This window comes from Nematolebias whitei, chromosome 18 (genome assembly GCF_014905685.2).
Source record: "Nematolebias whitei isolate Nwh7 chromosome 18, NemWhi1, whole genome shotgun sequence".
NCBI classification, from domain to species: Eukaryota; Metazoa; Chordata; class Actinopteri; order Cyprinodontiformes; family Rivulidae; genus Nematolebias; species Nematolebias whitei.
This window is the reverse complement of record NC_056515.1, coordinates 25,397,816-25,418,604: the sequence shown is the minus strand read 5'-3', so window position 1 is coordinate 25,418,604 and position 20,789 is coordinate 25,397,816. Positions and strand designations below refer to the sequence as shown.

The 20,789-nt window shown below is 39.1% G+C and overlaps 1 protein-coding gene across 1 annotated transcript; it reads left to right on the top strand.

Annotated features, from left to right (window-relative positions):
• Positions 1-11,205: 11,205 nt before the first annotated feature.
• On the top strand, positions 11,206-19,742 carry tmem38b (transmembrane protein 38B). Its single transcript, XM_037692003.1, has 5 exons — positions 11,206-11,514; positions 18,547-18,703; positions 18,997-19,181; positions 19,299-19,386; positions 19,601-19,742. The coding sequence occupies exons 1-5, from the start codon at positions 11,397-11,399 to the stop codon at positions 19,740-19,742; spliced, it is 690 nt and encodes a 229-aa protein (XP_037547931.1). The 5' UTR covers positions 11,206-11,396.
• Positions 19,743-20,789: the final 1,047 nt, after the last annotated feature.

Genomic DNA, 20,789 nt, shown 5'->3' with positions numbered 1-20,789 from the left:
TTTTGTGTTGGACGTTGAGCGCTCTGTGGAAATGTCTTGAGGGTGAGAGGTTTTTCCAGCCATGCCCAAAGGCGGTCAATGTCCCACATACATTTGGTTCCCCGAGGAAGGAAACGACAAGCTGACTCACTGACTGACCTTCTCTGTAGTCAGTACTCTGCTGACCGTGTTATCCCAGTGGTCACACTTTCAAGATGTTTGAGTCATTTCAAGCACTTTCCAACAAAGACGCGAATAACTAAATCGTCTGTCACCTTCGTATAAGCACTTTAAAAATGGCCTCCGGGAGACGGTACTAGAGTTAATAAAGCGTGGAAAAGTTATGAACCGTTAGTCCCTTTCAGACAACACTTTGAAGCTGAAACCGAGATATGTTCTTACATCTGTGTCATGTGTAAAATGGCTGAGGTGCTCCAGTGACTCTAGAGGTAGTCACAGAGATGAGTTGGTGAGTATGTTAGGTTGGGGCAGTGAGTTAAATGTTGCTCTCTAACCAGTCCTGCTGCTGTTACTCCACCGGTTTTATGTTGCTGGTTTTATGTGTAAGGACATGCTTGACTTGGACAACTTGATTGGTTCATGTGCGCATTACAAAAAGGGGGAAATAATTTATTTTATCAGCCATACTGAAGAGCCATAATATGAAAAGGGCTACCCTCAGTCTTTCAGGTAATGACATTTCTAGATGCTACGTATTAAAGATGGTTTGGTAAGAATTAAGAAGACTGTCTATATTAAACAAGACAAAAGAAAACAACTCTAAAGAGAGGAGGCTGCCTCAAGTTCTACAATCCAGAATGAATCATCTGACCAAGCAGTTGGAGTAGTTGGTGATCAAAAAAATACTGGTCTTTTTGGTATGAGCCTCTCAGTGACCGAACGTTTCACAGGAGAGACGTGTGGATAATTGACTCACGACCCCACTGCTCATTTTGATGTGATTGTCCCAACCATGACTCATAACCATTTCAGATGAAAAGTGAAAAGTCTTCAAGAGACACAAATGTAACTTTAGTTGACTTTTTAAAGCATACAGGTGCTGGTCATAAAATTAGAATATCAAGAAAAAGTTGATGTATTTCAGTAATTCCATTCAAAAAGTGAAACTTGTATATTATATTAATTCAATACACACAGACTGATATATTTCAAATGTTTATTTCTTTTAATGTTGATGATTCTAACTGACAACTAATGAAAATCCCAAATTCAGTATCTCAGAAAATTAGAATATTGTGAAAAGGTTCAATATTGACGATGCCTGGTGCCACACTTCAATCAGCTAATTAACTCAGAACACTTGCAAAGGCCTTTAACTGTTCTCTCAGTCTAGCCACATCCTGAAGAGGATTGTGAAACAAAACCCATTCCAAAATGTGGTTGAGATTCATAAAGATTGGACTGCAGCTGAAATCAGTACTTCAACAACCACCACGCACAGACATATGCAAGACATGGGTCTGAGTTGTCAACAATATATATATTGGGAAGAGAGGGGGTTCTGGGTTTGAGTTAGGTTCTCTTTGTTGCCTTTATGATTCAATGCAATAAAATAAACAAATTAAAAAGGTAACAGGTCATTATAAAAGCTAGTTTATTTACATAATGACTTTAATTCCTGGATGTCCAGCCCCTGAGCTGCTGGTTTTCCGTAACTGTAGCCCCCTGAGCAACTTCAGCCTTAAGGTTTATTTAAAATATGTTTACAACACAAACTGGAACAGTGAAGTAACATTGAAGCAAACCTGACATGTGGTAGACAAGTGAAAACCATCGCATTTAAGCTCAGTCAGCTGCGGAGTTTACTGACAGTCATTTTGTTAGTAATTTGTTTGATGTTTTAAATGGAATTAACTGGACTAAATGTGTGGACCTTAAACCTGTTTGATGTGTTTTAAAGCATGTTCAAGCACTTCCCTGGCCCAAACAATGGGCCATTTAAAGCAATCATCTTAATGTAGTTCACCAGTTAATCAATAAACATAATTATTGTGAGAGAAAGTTATCAGTGAAGTTGTTGTCACAAGCTTTATATTGATTACCATCATAATTCAGTTCATGCCAATGTTATTCACTACCTATGTAGTGCATGTTATAACAATATTACTACCTATGAAATACTTATACTAATTCATACTACCAGTATTTGAACCATTTTATTCTACCATGTTGTTTGCTATATATTTTTTGTGCTATATAAATATTACATTTCGTTTTCACTTTTTGGTACCGGTACTTTTATTGCATGCTTTAGTATTTCTGTTATGTTTAACTGAATACCCAGAGACAATGACTGAGGAGTGAACAAACTTCAAGGCAGAGAATAAATTTGAAGTGATTTTATTTACAGTGGGTAATAAAGTGCATCAGGAACCCTGAGGAGCAAGGACACGAGTTAGATGATATTTTCCAAAGGGAGGAATATATTGTTGGTAGATTTCAGTTCTTACTGTAGGTTGGGTAGTACAGCATGTGGTTGGAAGGTGAGGTAGGCAGCTGAGGAGATACAAGAGATTTCCAGGGGTTCTTCAAAGAAGTCCAGGCACAGGTAGTTCATGAGGAGAGATACTGTAAATAGCAAAAGAAACACAGATAAGTCTTTCTCAAAGATCATAGAATACAAAATGAACAGAAGAAGTATTGACTATATATGTGCTATGTGTTGTCATCATTGTTTGTTCCCATACAATGGTGAAATTAGTTCTCTGCATTTACCCCATTGCATCTGGGATACACCCAGGTGGAGCAGTGGACAGCTATGTAAGCGACGGGAAGCAATTAGGATAGATGTCTTGCTCAGAGACACCACGACATGTGGGAATGGCTCAAATCGAGCCTGGAGCTTTTGGGTCCCTCTACACCATCTCGGCCCCAGCACTACCAGCAACTGACTACCAGAGGCAGGTAATGCTCCAGCAGCGAGAAGAAGTCATCTACCGCCCTTTATACTCCTGGCGTATCGTAAAGGAGATTATGTTCAGGTGTGGAAATGTTGGCGCCATCTAGTGTCTTCAGAGCAGCAGGAAAACCTGGAACTCCCACAATTTCTTGTTTTTACAGCGAGTCGAAACAGTTCTTCTCGTCCTGAACATTTCCTTGACTTTGTCTTAACTTGCATATGACAAACAAACAACAAACAGACATAAACAACCGACTTGAAACATTTTATTTACCCGTACTGTCAAAGTAGCAGTTTTTCTTGCATATTCATGCATAATCAGACTTTTTGTTGCCACATTCTGCTGTAGTTCATACTTTTTTGTGTAAAATAAAAATAATAAATATAGTAACAATTTGTTTAAACGGAAAAGTAGAATCACAATCTTGAAACAGGAACGTTGCAACATGGAAATAAGCATGACATAGATTTTATATAAACCATGCTCTTTAAGGAAATACACGTTTTATAACACTAAGTTTGTGAATGCAGTTTAACAGCACGTTCATTCAGCTTTATTTTGGTTTTAATGCAAACATCAAATCTATCATGATTTATGGCTCCCAATTAGCGTTTGCTCGTTGTAGGCCTTTCTAAATATCAATATTCAATGGATCAATATTTATTCTGTTTGTTAGTTTGCAGGGACTGTATGTTCGTTGTTGTGCCTGAAAGTGAGGGGGGGTGGGTTTGCATTGCTCCGAGGAGCTGATCCCGAACCTCTTTTGACCTTATTAGTCATTGTGAAGACAAAACTTCTGTTTTCATATAAACACAATTTAAAGACGAAAGGCAAGTGTCTTTGAGTGACAAACTTTATTTTGTTTTTCTGTCCGTTGAGGAAGCTTGACCATGAGACTTCGCATGTGAGTGAAGTCTCAGCAGATTGTCACGATTAAAGGGGTTTGTTGCAGTGGCATTGCAGCAAGGACATTCTCTGGATATGAATCAGAAAATAAACTGTTCATGGGTTTAATCTAAAATTAATCAACCAACCAGGTAGCCTTCTATTGTGATTCCCCCAGTTGTGTTCGTTAAACAGGTGTTCTCTGCACGACTGGTTTTATGTTGCTGTCACTTGACCACAAAATGCCTCTGGTTATTTCAGAGCGTTTTGGAGCAAGTTTCTGTTTTAAGCAGCGTTGCTGGGGACTTACATGTGAAGGTGTCATGTGTCACGGACTCAGTCACCAGTTTTGAGATAGACGTTGACGTAAACATCTCTCAGAGGCACTGTTAAAAATGTCCACATTTTTATTGGTGCTAAAGTCTAAAGACATTGTCAGAAATAGTAAAAAAAAAAAAACATTATTTTAATATTAATGACATCATTAGATGTTTACGTACTGTGTGAAAGCTGAGTCAAAGTTCATACTATTGTTTTCATCTTTTTTTTCAAAATGTTGCATACCTTATTTTTTGGAGTATAAGACACACCGGATTATAAGGCGCAATATCAATGAACAGGTCTGTTTTCATTCATAAGACGCACCGGATTATAAGGCGCATTAAGCGAAACAAAGCAGTCAGAAAAGTCGAACTTTATTCAACTCATTCACAATAACTGTCAACATTGTTTAGTTGTAACACTTAAAATTGGTTTGAGGTCAGTAAGCACAACCAGAATTAATACGGTGCACCAGATTATAAGGCTCATTGTCAATTTTTGAGGAAATTAAAATATTTTAAGTGCACCTTATAGTCTGAAAAATACGGTACTTTGAGTTGTGTTAGTCAGTCATATATCAAAACATTCGGCTCTTTCTGGAAATGAGTGCTACATTTTTAATATTTTGTAGCTTTTGTAATATAAAAGTTAGACTCCAAAAATATTTTAGACCTTTTCAAATTCTTTAAAAAACATAGTTCAATTCAAAATCAGCTTCACCTGCTTTGAATCTTTCTTCCAATGTTTTGTTTTTGTTTTGGCTACTATTCTGTATGTTCACAAGCATTTAGCTACTTTTTTGCTTTTAGCTAGCCCTGTTCTCTTTATAGCTTTCAGTCAGCCTTTTGACACTTTTAGATAAACATTGATAATTTTACACATCGTTTTTGATATATTCATTTAGCATTTTGCTACTTGAAATTATATTTTACAACTTTTAGCTAGTTTTTTAGCTTTACTTTAAGTATTTAATTAGCTTTTGCTACTTTTTACTAGCCTTTTATGCTTTTGGAACATGTTTTGCTACTTTTAGCTAGTGTTTTACTCATTTTTGCTTCAGCTCCTTTTTGGTTTTAGCTAGTGTTCTGGTTCTTTTAGCTTTAACAGCTCAGTTTAGCTTCTTTGGTAAATTTCAGCAAAGTCTTTTAGCATTCTGCTTCCAAACTGGTTTTCTTTTTTTTCTTTAGAAAATGCCATTGAACTATTTACAGTTTGGTAACTGGTTACTGGTTGAAGCAGAGATATTTTAGAGATTGCATGAACAGCTGCTTATGTACCTCAAGAAATAGAGATTGATGTTTACTTATTGTTCTTCTATCAGGCTCGTGGCTGCTTCTACTTCCTTATCTTTGATTTTTCTAACAAAACCAAAGACTTTTGTTATTTTTATGGACTTTTTAATTTCAACTTCAAGAACAACACATCTGTTGTACAAGCATGGGTGTTTATGTCTAAATGTGCATTTTTTTTACCTCATGGACCTGATTTGTTCCAGGGATCATGTCACAAAGTTTAACGTTTACAGCTTTTGCTGTGCAATTACTTTTAGGGTCAAAAAACATTCATACGATTCCTAGACATGAGCAGAGAAGTTGTGTTAATTTGTTTTCTATTGCAACATTTTATTTTATTTTTTTTCCATTTTGGCTGAGTGGGGAAAAATGGCTACACACAGGCCAAAACATTGTGGTTTATTTTTGCTGCCAACATGTTTTGTCACACGTATAAAGTTATTTTCGCCAAATTCCAGGAGCTTGACCTTCAATTGTTTAATGAATGCAACACAAGCCGTTCCCGTTCCAGGAAATACTTCTGCATGAACATATTGGAAAGACCAAGCTGGTTTCATCTGGCCTCACCTCTTCCTGATTTCCTCAAGGAAGGCAGCAAATGTGCTGGAAACTGAAACCCAAGGTTGATGAGCTCAGCAGACGAAGACAGATCTGCAGAACCATTCCAGTTGTTCTAAAACCCCAAGATTTAAGTGTTTGATTCTTTGAAGTGGACCCAAAAAACCCAAGGAATGAGACGTGGCCCCTGTGCTGTTGGAGACAAACAGGAAGTTTAATCCCTGAACACTGAGATTATGATTAAAATGTCTTAAATGTACTGTAGTGTCACTGGCTCTGGGTGGAGTATGGCTGTGAATGATGGGACTCTCTTTTTTCATATGAATTAGCTTCGAATGATTACTATATTGGAATCACATTGGAATTTTTCATCTCACCTTTTAACAATAGGACACAATACTTTTAATAGCAAATAAACCCAGGTGATTAAAAGCAATACCAGCTTCATTTATTGGGCTCAAAAGATAAATAAGATCAACTTGTTCTTGTCAATTACAGAGTAATTTTATATTAGTTTCACACTTGTTTTCTTTCATTCTGATTTATTGTTTTTAATAAGGCAGCATATGAAATTACAGTATAGTACTCCCTTGTTGACAGCTGCTGGTGATGGATGGGTAGATTTCTGATTGTCTTGTAGATGGTCAAACACTGCCATCTATTGGGAACTAGGGTACACTACAGCCTCTCCTAAAATGTTGCAACCTCATCAGAATTCTGTTTTGTCACTTTTAATATTTATAACAGATAAACATATATTTTATCTATCTTATAAAGTTATTTGTTAAGTATCAGTGATTGATGTAACATAACTGGCACACCTAGAGGGTTGTTTTAGTGTCGGTGAAGCAGAGTTAGACATGGTATTTAAAACTGCCCATTAATCCTGTTAACTTATTATGATATTCTTGTTTTGGAATTCTTCAGTTGTTGCTAAATGTACGATTTTTATCCAGACATGAAGAAAGAATATAGACACGCTCACCAGCAGGTGTCATGCTCTGACATGGTGCAAAGATTTCAGTGTTCAATTCAAGGCCGAGAACACAAGTTGGTTCTTTGCAGTTTTTAAATTTTGTTAATAACCAGCTCTGGTGCACCTGTATCAAACTGCAGGCCCGAGGGCCAAATATGTCCCGTCTTAACTTGTTATCTGGCCCAAAAGAGGTTATTTAAAAGCAATTTGTTTTCAATCTCTTCTCCTTTTATTTAAAAACTGAGCATACTTTATTTGGTGCAGCTCTCATGAGAGTTGGCCGAGTTTGAAGCCAAGCAAAATATGTTGGAATTTTTCAGTAATCTTTGATTTTGATGCAAAAAAAGTGAAAAAGAACGTCAAAGGAGACCGTTGAAACTCTGTCTGAGGTACTTGCACCCAAGAAAAGATGTCAGGTGACTGAAACTGGCCTTTAGTTTGAAATAAAGTTAAATGTTGGCTCCCTCTTGTAACTGAGTTTGTCACCCATGGTGCAGTAAAACACACTCAGACTTTAAAAGTGATCCAGCCTGTTTTTGTTCTCTAAAATATACAAGAATAAAGTGTTTCTCTTTGGCCTGGGGCTGCACAACACCAGGTTCATTTTTTTGTTCCAACCTGTCACATTAGCACTTTTTTCCCCATGTTGTAATATAAAGTGATTATCCATGCTGCTGATCTCGTGCTGCTGATTATTTCATGTTGCTTTCATTCATACTCATCTACTCACACAGACTCATGTTCGTGCTGCTGTTGCTCGACGTATTGTTTTGCTTTGTTAGTGTATTTTTTAGTTTATATCTTAGATCCTTATTACAGTTTCCTTTTACAATTCATATTTTTTGCTGTTGTTAAATATAACTGGGACCCTGTGCACACAATTTTGTTCCACCTCATGTACCACATGTGATGCAAAGGACAATAAAGAACCTTGAATAAAGTAAGACAATAAGTAATGTTATTTAAGTAGATTGTTTTATTTATTTAGCCTTTACTTAAAGAATGTTTCACTCAAAATTGCACATCCAGAATTGATCATCATTCTCTGTAATATAAAAAATACTTTACTTGCCTTAACCATTATCACTGTCAGGATTAATATCACTTATTTTGATCTTCCTACTGGGATGTAGGGCCTCTTGAGCATGATGGTTCTCCAGCATTACTCCAGAGTTTCTGGTTCTGGAGGGTTAAGATGACACCCCCCCCCCCCCAGATGATGCTTGGGGATACATTCTGTCTCTTTTGTCATCATTTGGTGCTAAGTTTCCTTCCTAATTATTTATGGTACTCAGGTTTCTGCTATCGCTGTGCCTACTCATATCATTTTCTGTTTTGTTTCGTTGTCTTGTAGTTCGGCTGTGAGTTTCAGATCCTATAATCAAAACCGTTAACGTCGATATCTTTCATTCACAAAATTGATTCTGAAGTTCGACAGGGACACTGCTCCAGAGGAAGTTAGTAAAAATGATTTTAAAAACAGCCGTACAGCAGCATAAAAACAAAAGACAATCTTCCTTTTTGTTGGAAGGTTCTCAGATTTTTTTTGTAGTTTCTCGATAGCAATATAAAGTGAAATGATTTTAGAGTTTAATTCCAACACTGGCTTATTTTGGATAATACTTGTTGTATTCTTGTTAGTATTTTGTTTAATTTGTATTCATTTAATGCATATGTATAAAGGTTTTATTGTAGCATTTTTAAGTTTTACTGTTTAGTTTGAATCCAGTAAAAGTGATTGCAGATAAAGTCTGTAAAGAGCAAGGATTGTTTTTTAATGTAGATTATTTTTGTTTCCTTGTGTTCAAGGCCAAGCACAAAATACACCTGACGTTTTTCTTCTGAAGTTTAGCTTTGGATTTTAAACTGAGAAGTCATTTTTGTTGTTTTAAAAAGAAATATAATTGTTATAATGACAAAACATTTCGTATACCTATAGCCAGATTGGGTTGCCAGGAATTGACATGCCAAGACACCTTCAAGATCCTCAAGGTTTCGTCTCTACTTTTTGCACATGATGTTGGCATCTTCAAGCCATGAACTTCAGCGTCACTGGGGTGGTTCACAGTTAAATCTGGGTCTGGAATAAGTTTTTGCCTCAAGCAAAGGAGTTCAAGTATCTGGACATGTTCTTAAGTAATGTCAGGATGGATTCTGGTGTGTAGAAAGAGTTGAGCCAAAAGTCAAATCTCTCAGCTTACTGGTCCATCTACCGTATTTTCTGGTGTATAAGTTGCAGTTTTATGCATAGATTTGTCAGTTCTGCGACTTATAAGCCCAAGCGACGTATATATATATATTTTTCCCCCATATTCATAACACAATTTTTGACTGACACTTTAAATTTCGAAGAACTGCAATAGCGAGTCCTCCCGTGCACGCTCACTTCACTCAGATGGTATAGGCGGAAGAACGCTGGAGCTAGCGGCTCCAGCCACGATGGATGGATGGATGAATGGATGGATGAATGGCGCTGCGCTGCCCAAGTGAAATGAAGCTCTTTTGACCATTAAATAAACCATAATAAACGTGACGGGTCAGCGGTGACGCATAATAAATGCGACTTATATGCCGAAGCAACTTATATATGGGTTTTCGTGATGCATTTTTTGACTGATGCGACCTATACGCCAGAAAATATGGTACTTTCCAATTCTCACCTATGATCATGAAGTATTGATCATGACAAAAAGAACAAGACACCAGATACAAGCCGCTGAAACGGGGTTCCTTTATTAGAGTGGCCGGACTCAGCCTTAAGAGATGAGGTGAGGAGCTCGATCATCTGGGAGTAAAGCTGCTGCTCCTCCACATCAAAAAGAGTCAACTGAGGTGGTTTGGGCATCTGATTAGGATGCCTCCTGCGTTCTTCCCTCTGGAGGGACAATGTGTCTTCACAATGTTTGAACATGTCTTGAGACACACTAGGAGGAGCTGAAAAGTCATCAGAAATCATTTTTGTTTTCTTCCTGAACCTGTTGCTTCTGTGACCCCAGCACAAATAAGCAACAGAAAATAGATGGCTGGATGGATAATGGCAAAATATGACATCTTTTACAGAAAGCTCTACCATTACAGTTACCAGCAATTACAAATGCAACAAGTCAGGTCAAACTTTATTTGTATGACAGTTTGTAGGCTCAATCATCCAGGTAGATAACAAAAAAAAAGGTTAAATTATGTCATCTGGACCAGTTTCTTTAAGGGAGAAATGTTTCGTCTTCCGTCCAGAAGACTTCATCAGTCTGTGGCCGGCCAACCAGATCTGTCCCATAAGTAGCCTTCATTGCTGTGTTGGAATCTCAAAAGCAGGCTTTTTTAACAAATGCAAAAGGGCTCATCTGTCCTGACAGGAGGTTGGTTTGAAACACAGCAATGAAGGCTACTTATGGGACAGAGCTGGTTGGCAGGCCACAGACTGATGAAGTCTTCTGGACGGAAGACGAAACGTTTCTCCCTCAAAGAAACCGGTCCAGGTGACATGATTTAACCTTTTTTTTGCTATTTGTATGACAGTTTTCATGCAAAGCAACTGGAAATCTTGTCCATGTGGGAACAAACGGAATCAGTTTGAAAATGCGTACAAGTACACAGGCAAAAAGTTTAATAAAATACATAAAATGTAACTATTGTATATAAAGACAGATCAGATCAGGATCAGATCAGGACATTATTACCTGCAGTGTCCCTTCAGTGCGGACTGAACTTGGCAAAAGGGCCTTCTCCTACTCCGCTCCTGTTTCCTGGAATACCGTGCAAAAAGATCTGAAGCTCTTGAACTTGACCTCTAAGTGGCTTCAAACATCTGTTGGACTCCTGGCAAGGACCAATACAGACATGTTCCTGTTTTTAGTTTTCTACAATCGCCTGTTTTTGCTACTTTTTTTTTTGCCATCTTTTATAATTGTCTATTGTTGTCGCTGTTGTCCATTGTTGTCATCATTCTTTGTTGAAATCAGGTCTCTCTTGTAAATGAGTCCTCGAGGCTCAATGGGATTAACCTGTCTAAATAAAGGTTGAAGGAATAAAAGCCTCCAAAAAGAAGTCTTTCCAGTTTACAACTGCTACATGGGAGGATCGTAAACTGTCCCATCATCTCACGAGCCCACTTTCTCACACCTGATTGGCTCACGGCGCTCTCGTTTGTGGCTCCGCCCACTGCATGCCCAGCAAGGCGGAAGCGGAGCAGGAATTCCGTCTATGCGCGCGGCGGACCGACAGTGACAGTTGATAACAACATCCCAGCTGCCAACACGGTGCAGTGGTCATCCTTCACGTTGAAGCAGCCAGCTGTGAGCAGCTCTAGCTGGGCTCAGACACAGCTGTTGTGCCCCCCTCCTTCGGCTTGAGTGGGACTTCACAGGATGAAAGCCAAGTGTTCGGCCTGATGCTGCACTGTTGGACTTTTCTCTGCTTTGGGCTGAACTAGCAAAAAGCTCACTGCGGTCGAGCAGCGAGACAATAATGGAGCTGCTCGGGATGTTTGACGAGCTGTCCCACGGACTGGCAGACTTGCCAATGTTTCCTTACTTTGAGATGGCGCACTACATCGTGTCAGTCATGGCTCTGAGGGAGCAGCCAGGTAAGGAGAAAGTTTTTACGTTCCGGAAGTGACCGTTGCGTTCTGGAGAAGTAACTGCTGCACCTCTGAATGCCACGTAAACCGCACACGTGCACACATGCACATGCATGTCATCAAACACCCACAAATCTCCTCTTAGATTACTATAATATTACCTGCTTTTATATTTATCTTTTTGAATTGTGTCATTTTATAATTTATTAAACAAAACAAATCCATTTAATATTTAATAGTTTGTTTTTATATTTGGTTGCAATTACACATTAAAAGTAGAAAATATTAATAGTTTGGAACAAATCATCAATGAAAGTTAATAGTTTAAATAATTTATCATTGGCAGCACGGCAGCTCGGTGGTTAGCACTGTTGCCTCACAGCAAGAAGGTCCTGGGTTCAATCCCCAGTTGGAGCTGGGGTCTTTCTGTGGAGTTTGTGAGTTTTCTCCCACATATCAAAAGCATGCGTGTTAGGCTGCCTTCAGGCCTCCCTTGCTAAAGAGGATCTGTGATCGCAATGGGATTCGCCAAAAGTTAATAAATAAATAATCATTCCATGAATTGGTTTGTGGTGAAAGTTACCATTTCGTCTCTTGCTTAACTGGATTGCGTCCTCGACAGAAAATGGAAGCGACGCGTGTCGTTTTGTTCTGACAGTGGAACAACTTATGCTAAATGATGATGAAGTTAAACTATCTTGCAGGTGAAACCGTGGCTTTCCGAACCCTAATCACAAATACAAACATGTTGGATTATCAGCTGAGTGAGCCGTCGAGCACCTCGGTTGAACCTTTTTAAAACAAATCAAATTGGATGCAAGTTTTGTCATTTACTTGATCGCTATATTTCAGGGGGTTGTGCCCGGCTGAACTACTTGTTTAGTGAACATGACTGCTGGTGCATCAAGATAAAACGGCCCTCCTTCTAATTTATGTGTCCACCCAGCTGCTGTGTCAGCACTGCAGCCTTTTCCTCTGAGCTCCAGCAGCAGAGCATCTTATTCGTGCTTGTGCAGGGCTTCTTAAGATGGCCGAGTGTCGTTTCAGTAAAAGCAAACGTATTATTAGAGAGCAGCACGAGAAACATCATGAAGCCCATAAAACCATCTCGCTGCAGCCATTATGAGCTCTTCGATAGTGTAAATAATTAACATTTGTCTTTCATTCATGAAGCTGCACTTTAGAACAAAACTTGTATTAATTTCAGGACATGTTAATAACTCGGACTGAAGTCGGCCATTGATCTGTTTAAAGTTCAGATTGTCTCTGTGGGGACAGCTGGACCTTTAGCTGTCCCAGCAGGACACGTTGCGCACACAAACATTCAGATCCCAGGCCGCGGCTCATTGTAGTCCTGCTGCCATGAATCTATTTTTGAGCTTGCCTCTCAAAGCATCTGAGCTGCTGTGGCATTTTGAGCCATTGTCCTCGACTCCCGGGCATCTGACCGTCTGACCGGAGAGAAGAGAAACAAAGTTTAACATCTTGCCAAACAAAGAAATGCATTTGTACGCTCGTTTGTGTTCAGTGGGTTTAACTTTGGACTTGAAGTTAGCCCACCAGCTTGACAAGATACTGAGAGAATCTCGGGAGAAACGTGTGAATATCAACAACTAACCGAATAAAAAGCAGGATATAAAACACCGACATGTTCGGCTTTTCTTCTTCAGAACACCATAACTCACACATCCTTCCCTGTCTGCGCTCTTTCCTGTGTTTAATCCTCTCATCCAAATCTTTAATAGTTTTATTCAGAGTCCGGTGAAGCTTTTTTTCAAACTTTCACTAAACTTATTAGAAAAACAAACATTTATTTAAACGTGTGTAGGGAAACGACAGACGAATGCACACATGTGCTACTGTTAAGAAGTTACTGGCTCTCTCTAATCTTATTAGTGAGCTATTTTAAACTCAAGTTGCATGTTCTGCCTCAAGAGGATTGGTGGGAAGTGGAAAGGCAGAGATGGACAGGAGGCACCATTTTTATTTTATTATTTAACCTTTATTTTACCAGGATAAAACTAGGGATGCACGATATTGGATTTTTGGCCGATATGTTAAAACTTATTTGGCTGATAACCGATACCAATATTTTTTTTATATGCTTTTCTTTGTCAGAACTAGGCCTGTCATGATAACAAATTTTGCTGGGCGATTAATTGTCTCAGAAATTATTGCGATAAATGATAATATTGTTTGAAATTTAACAATTATTAATTGGTAAATGTTAGAATAAATGTTTTTGTTTTGAGTGTAGTACCTTTTTTGACCACCTGATGGCAGTATAAGACTGTTTGAACCAAAGGATGGATAGTTGAGCAGCACTCTAAGAAAAATGGGAGGGAGGGCCCTTGACGTGACATGGGCTGACATGGTGAAATAGCGGACGCTCGGTGATTTGATCTCTTTAGCATAGCATTTTTCACACAAAGCTTTTAATTTAAAAAAATCAGTAAACAAGTTCTCAGCTTATTTTTGAAGAGAAAAACAACATTTTTACACAAAGGTATGGGTTTCAACTGTGAACTTTGGAGCTCGACAGGAGGTTTATTCCCGAGGTCGGCCTGTTAGCTTAGTTCGTAGCTTAGCTTCTCAGCTTAGCTGCTTTAAACGATCCAAAAACGCAATTTTAGATGGTTAAAACAGATTTAAAAGAGAAAGGGAGGGATCAGTGAAGAGCACCTGAGTTGAGCCGTGTCCTCAATAGAAAGATGGAGATGCGAAGAAACAATAAAGACGGTAAATGAAAATCAGGTAGATAATTTTCATTTATCATGCGATTAATTGATTTATTGTTTATCGCGACAGGTCTAGTCAGAACATAGCCGTCTTATTTTGGCTTATTTGCTACAAAAATTATGCAACAGCTGTAAGAGCTGGTGACATATTCAGTAACAGCCATATGATATGCATAGCACTTCTAACTTATATTAAATGAAAAGTGTTAAATGTTATTTATTAGCATTAGTCACCTGCGATGCTGTCTCACTTGTGGAGGCTTGTTCCAGGTTCCTAGCTGCAGTGTGGGATCCTCTGCACTCTTGTGCATGAAGGACAGACTTTTTAAAGTTCAAAGGTTTTGTCTATCCATTGTTCCGTAAGACTAATCATGCTAACGGGGCTAACACTTGACATTCAAACGTCTGTGGTAAAACTCACTCAAGTGCTATCGGCTATTAGCTTCTCAATGACGTCGGAAATGACGGCTTCTAACTAGGGTAAGGCTACGTCGGAAAAAACATCTCTGGATGGGGATGATGTCGCGAGGCTCAACGTAGTCCGAAAATCTTCGGACTCCGACATCCTCAACGGAAAAAAAAACTTCTACACGCCGATATTTTGAATTTTCCTCTCTGCTGTGATCAGATCAGGTAGGCATGTGTGACATCATCACGTTGTGCTGGCGCTGCAGGCATCCTTGTCACTGGGTTGTCATACAAAAACGGCACCTTTTATATCGGTGAATTAGTTTGATTGATTAGCCGATGTCCAATATTTAACTTTAACGCCAATATCGGCTGATACCGATTCCATGCGGATAATATTGTGAATCCCTAATAAAAACCCATTAAGATTTACAGTAGAACCTCTTTTTTAAGGGAGTCTTAGCCAAGAGGCAGCAACTTATGCAACACAAAAAATTACAGTACACAGTTAAAATAAAATGCCAAGTTGTAATAAACAGGTACATGTCATTGAATTGGCCTCAATAACGTTTAGTTTGGATGTAAAAGCTCTGAATGAGATATGTTACAAGCAAGATTTTGCCGGTTATTAAAAAATACACCCGGGATATTTTTTAAGAATTCACAAAGTTCTTATCTTGCTGTTGTATGTTCAAATATATTTACACGTACAGCTGTGATCGGTTATTTCATGCTTAAACAAAAAGTCACTGAAACTAGGACTGTGTAAATGCGAGTAGGCAGGACTTTAAACCTCACGGTGCTCATGCACAACCTTTAGCACCAAAAATACAACATGGCACCATCTGGGATCAGCGTCCGTATAATACATGTTTATTGTTTCATTAATGTAAGTAGGAAATAAAGAATAAGGGGATAAAATACAGTGTGCAAGTAAAGCAGCACTGCAAGTGGCCTGATTATTTATATTTGACTTGTAAATGTATGTCCCTCATATGCAAAACTCAGCGACAGGATGTGGTACTGACATACTGTCAAGTGTGTCAGCGTTGCAGGTAAAAGCAAAGAAATGTTACCAACACACTTTATTTTATAAATGGATTCTCCTTCACGTCATGATTTAGTTTTATTGTTGGTTTCTGGTCAGTCGGGCTCGTGCATATGCAGGATTTATTTTTGCACCAAGCATCACTGGTGTTTTCTGTACAAACAATATGCTGCACTTTTAAACTCTGCAGTGACGTACAGTAGTTGTCAGAACTTGCTCGTGCTCCTACTGTTGTTGACCGTCAAGAGGTGAATTATTAATTTGTTGACGTTTCACAGAACACACCGAACAATGCTTCTAATGATGCTTAGGTCTCACTTTGTGTTGAAACTAGGAATGCACGATATTGGATTTTTGGCCGATATCTGATATGCCGATATGTTAAAACTTATTTGGTAGTACAAATATATTTTTTTTCCTAGACCTACTTACAGAGACTAATTCAATTAGTGAACTAGTGGAATTAAAATACTACATTATTCTGCATGGTCTTTGTCAATTTGGCCTACTACCAAATGCAGATGTCAAAAAGAGGACTGAAGATGATGCAATACTATATAAATATACATATAAAAACGGTGCCTTTTATATCTGAGTTATTTTGATGGAATGGCTGATGTCCAATATTTAACTTTTATCACTAATATCAGCAGATACCATGCCGATAATATTGTGCATCCCTAGTTGAAACCAAACTGAAACACACATCAAGCATTAACAATTGCAGATATCTTTTGACATTGTTAGCATTACCTGTTGGAGTTGACCCTGCCTGTTTGTTAGCAAAATATCTCATGAAGCAGCGGACTACTTTTAATGAAACTCATCACATCATCATTAAGTGTACATCTAACGTTAATGTTTGAAGTCAACCAGGTGGCTGCAGCTAATCAACTGAACAAGCACAAAAATGGCTAAAGCTTTGTTAGTTTAACTGATGTTGAGCTACAGTTTGATGTGGTCGTAGCAGAGTGTCCTATGCAACATATACTCTGAGTGCTAACGGATCATGTGCAATTTTTTAAATTTAAAACTTGATGTGTATTTCTTCAATATGCTCAGGTTTGACTGCACTTACAGGGCAGTTTGGTACTGTGTCAGTTTTGACCTAACAATGTGCAGAATGGGGTTTGTCCACAGCTTGTATAACCTAGTAGAATGAGGCTGGATCACTTCTTTCCACGTGAAGACAATCACGATGCTGCAACGCTCTTAGAACTCACCATTTATGTTTTTTCCCCTGCACTTAACCACATCTCTGTGCATCACCCTGACCACACTCTTTGTTTGCCTCCCCTGTTACGATTGACTGTGTCAGGATGCAGATGGTGTTGCTACACTAGCATGACACTACCACCATATGTTTTACATGTTTTATGTGTGTGCTTGGTGTGTGCTCATCACAATCACGATTGTACCCTATGAGGCCAGCATGACCAGTCCTGCTTCAGATTCTCTATGACCGAGTCACACTGCGGCGTGCACGCTCCACATCATGGTTATACTGCCACCCTGCTCTACTAAGGACCTCTGTACATTTCCACAAATATGACCGCTACCACCACTTTGACGTGGACTTTTTGTGCTTGTTCAAACCCACTGTGTGTGGACATGTACCACTCTTATTACACGTTATCAAGAGTACACGGCATTTTTAATACAGGCCTGAAGACTTTGCTAAGACCAATATCATCATCCTGTGTGAAGAGGGCTTTGCTTTCAGTATTATTTGTACCTTGACCCATGTACCGTATTTTTCGGACTATAAGACGCACCAGATTATTAGGCACATTAAGTGAAACAAGTTTATTTGGACAGATTTTTGAGCGCCGTGTACCACATAAAATGGGTTTGAGGTCAGTAAGCACAACCAGAATTAATACATAAGGCGCACTGGATTATAAGGCTCACTGTTGATTTTTGAGCAAATTAAAGGATTTTAAGTGTGCCTTATAGTCTGAAAAATATGGTATAATTTCCCCATGCTTTCTTTTTACTTACCTAGTATGTTCACCAATAAACAGCTGTAAAAGCTGCAGTCTGCAGAGAAAACAAGTTGATACCTGAGTCTGTAATCGGCCTGTAATCCTCAGATTACCATTACAGTCCTGAGTGGGTATAAAGTTACGCAGGATGAGTGTGTCAGAGTTTAATAATTCCTGTGTCTGAGGTAATGTGTAATTTAGCGCACACTGGCCTGTTAATTTTAAATAAGCTTGATGAGTTGAGCTCAAGTTGTACTGGGGTGTTTGTGTATACACACAAAATCTCTGTTGTCTTTCAGCTTAGGCAAACTGCAATTACAGAAGGTTTGCTTTTATTTATTTGAACAAAGTAAATCAAAACCTGTGCCGGCATTTCTCATACTATTTGTTCGGCTCGCAGTTTGTCTGTAACTTGTCTCTTCTTGACAAGTTGTGACTGTTTAATGAATCTAAGCCGAAGAAGGAATACGGTGTTTATTTTAATTAGGTGGGAACACTTCTGTAACAAGGAGCAGCTGGTTGGTATCTTCACTGAACTGATCTGATCACGCTCTATAAATGTCAGTTCCTCTGCTCTGTACTTTGAGCTTTAAATCTCTCCGCTAACTGCAGCGGGGTTTGACAACCTTTCCCTTTCTGACCCCACGATCAACACGTTAATATTTACTCAGTGAGGCACATGGACCAGACAGGAAGGAGGTCAAAGGGTCACACTGTGCCGTACTGCAAAGTTCAACTTGAACCTGTTTTTGCAACATGTGAAGTCTAAATTACTAGAGAAGTATCAATATGCTGGAAAACTGATAACTAACGTGGAATGTGCAATCATTCTTACACCATCATTTCTGTTCTTGCACAGGAGCTCTGGAGGTGTCCAGGGTCAGCCCCTTGGCCTGCTGGTTCAGCTCCATGCTCTACTGTTTCGGGGGCAGCGTGCTGTCGGGGATCATGCTGGCAGAGCCACCGGTGGCACCTTTGTCCAACGGACCTGTTATTCTGCTCGCTTCACTCGTCTGGTAAATAATTAAATCTGGAATAAAAAAAAAATAGGGATAAAATAAAGAGATGAAGCAGCATTAGATGTAAGTGCGACTGCAAGCAATAGAAAATGTTGAGTTCCTCTTTAATTTTAAAAACCTTTGGCCCCCTCTGCTGGCATTAAAAAATCATTACACCTTTCTCACCATCTATCACACACTGCCCTCTGCTGGCAGCTGGAAGTATTTGAGACTAGGCCACATGCTGTAGCTTGCACAGATTTTCCTGCTCAACTGTGTTTCAATCCGACAACCGACGTTTGCTCCTGCAGGTACCTCGTCTTTTATAGCCCCATGGATATGGTGTACTCCTGCACCGCCCTGCCGCCCATCAGGGTGGTGCTGTCAGGCCTGAAGGAGGTGACCAGGACGGGGAAGGTCCTTGGAGGCGTCACGATGGCTCACAATAAATACAAAGACAGCCTGCTGGTGATGATCGCCATTGGCTGGGCGAGAGGTCAGTAACTGATTCACGACTGGGGAAACTCTTATGGGAGTACTTTCATGTTGTTCTGAAGTATTTGATGTTTAGTTGACGAAGTGTTTAACTGTATGTTTCGTCTGGTCTTTCCAGGTGCTGGAGGCGGTCTCATCAGTAATTTTGAGCAGCTTGTTCGAGGTGTATGGAAGCCAGAAACAAATGAGCTCCTCAAAATGTCTTAGTAAGAAATCTAATCTACAGGATTTGATATTACATCAGGGCTTTAGGTGTTTTTTTTAAATGCTCAATTGTTTTGTCAGTGCACCTTCTCTTGGTGTTCTGACGAAAACATGAACAAAAAATATCAAACAATGCCCCGTGAAGCACAATTGGTGACTCAGACTATGTTTACATTTGATCTAATCTGATACGTTCTTCATTTTCTGACTGTTTAGCCCCACGAAGATCACCCTGCTGGGAGCGGTGCTCTTCACTCTGCAGCAGACCCACTACCTGCCCCTGCAGAGACACCACCTGATGCTCCTCTACACCCTTTTCATCGTTGTCAACAAGGTAGGCATCAGACACTCGGTGTGACTTGCACTTTAAGAGAATTTATTACCGAAGTTAAAGGGATTGACGTTCTGAGCAGGAAGGTGTCCGTTCCATTAAGTAAAGCACACCACGAATGGACAAATGTTTTATTGTGAAAGTACCGTCCATCTCTTTCCCATCTTGTCTTTTAAACGACCTTTCTCTCTGTTTTTTTGAGGGTTTTTTTAAGTTTTCGCTGCGGTGACTCACATTAGCTGGGTATTACCCACAAGGCAGGAGCTTTTGCATCATTTTCATCAGCTTGCATCATCCACTCTTCTCTTCTCTGGGAAACTTGTGCTCCTGACTGAGACGGATAAATCTATCGCATCTTCCTTCTTTCAACTTTTAGCTCCGTCTGTCAAATTACCAGATAACCATTTAATCAGATTTAGGAGCTGCTGTTTGGTTGTTTTTTCATCTTCCTGATGACGTGGATGTTATTTCCACTAATGGAAAGGAAATGCTGATTGTTAACCGTCTTTCGTACTTTTATATGCAGGTTAAGCCAACATCACGTGGTTTGGTGAATAAGCACATTCACCGATCAGCCACAACATTGTGACCCTCTTAATATTTAGTCAATCTCTTTTTTTTGCCTCATTGTGCACGTGTGCCACTTTTTCACAAGTCAGCACAATGTTGTAAGCTCTTAATGGAGCATATTTGACAGAGTTTGATCAAATTACAACAGAATTACAGAACCAAAGACATATTACGTATATATTTTTTTTTCCCTTAACCCTTGAAGAAAGTCAAAATTTAAATACAATAACATTTTTCACATTCTCCTTTTTAGTTATTTATGTCCATTTTAGAAAGAAAAACACAATTTAAGTGAATGTTGAGGAGTAGCTAAAAAACACTTAATACCTGTACACCTGGCAAATATAAATATAAATTAGCATCTCGTGGATTCTTTTGTAACTTTAGCCGTTTGATGAATCTTTTGTCTTTAAAAAATGTGGCTTTTAAACTGATATTTGGTTATGTCATCCATCCATTATCTTTACCCACTGCTTCCTTTTTGGGTTGTGGGGGTCACTTGTG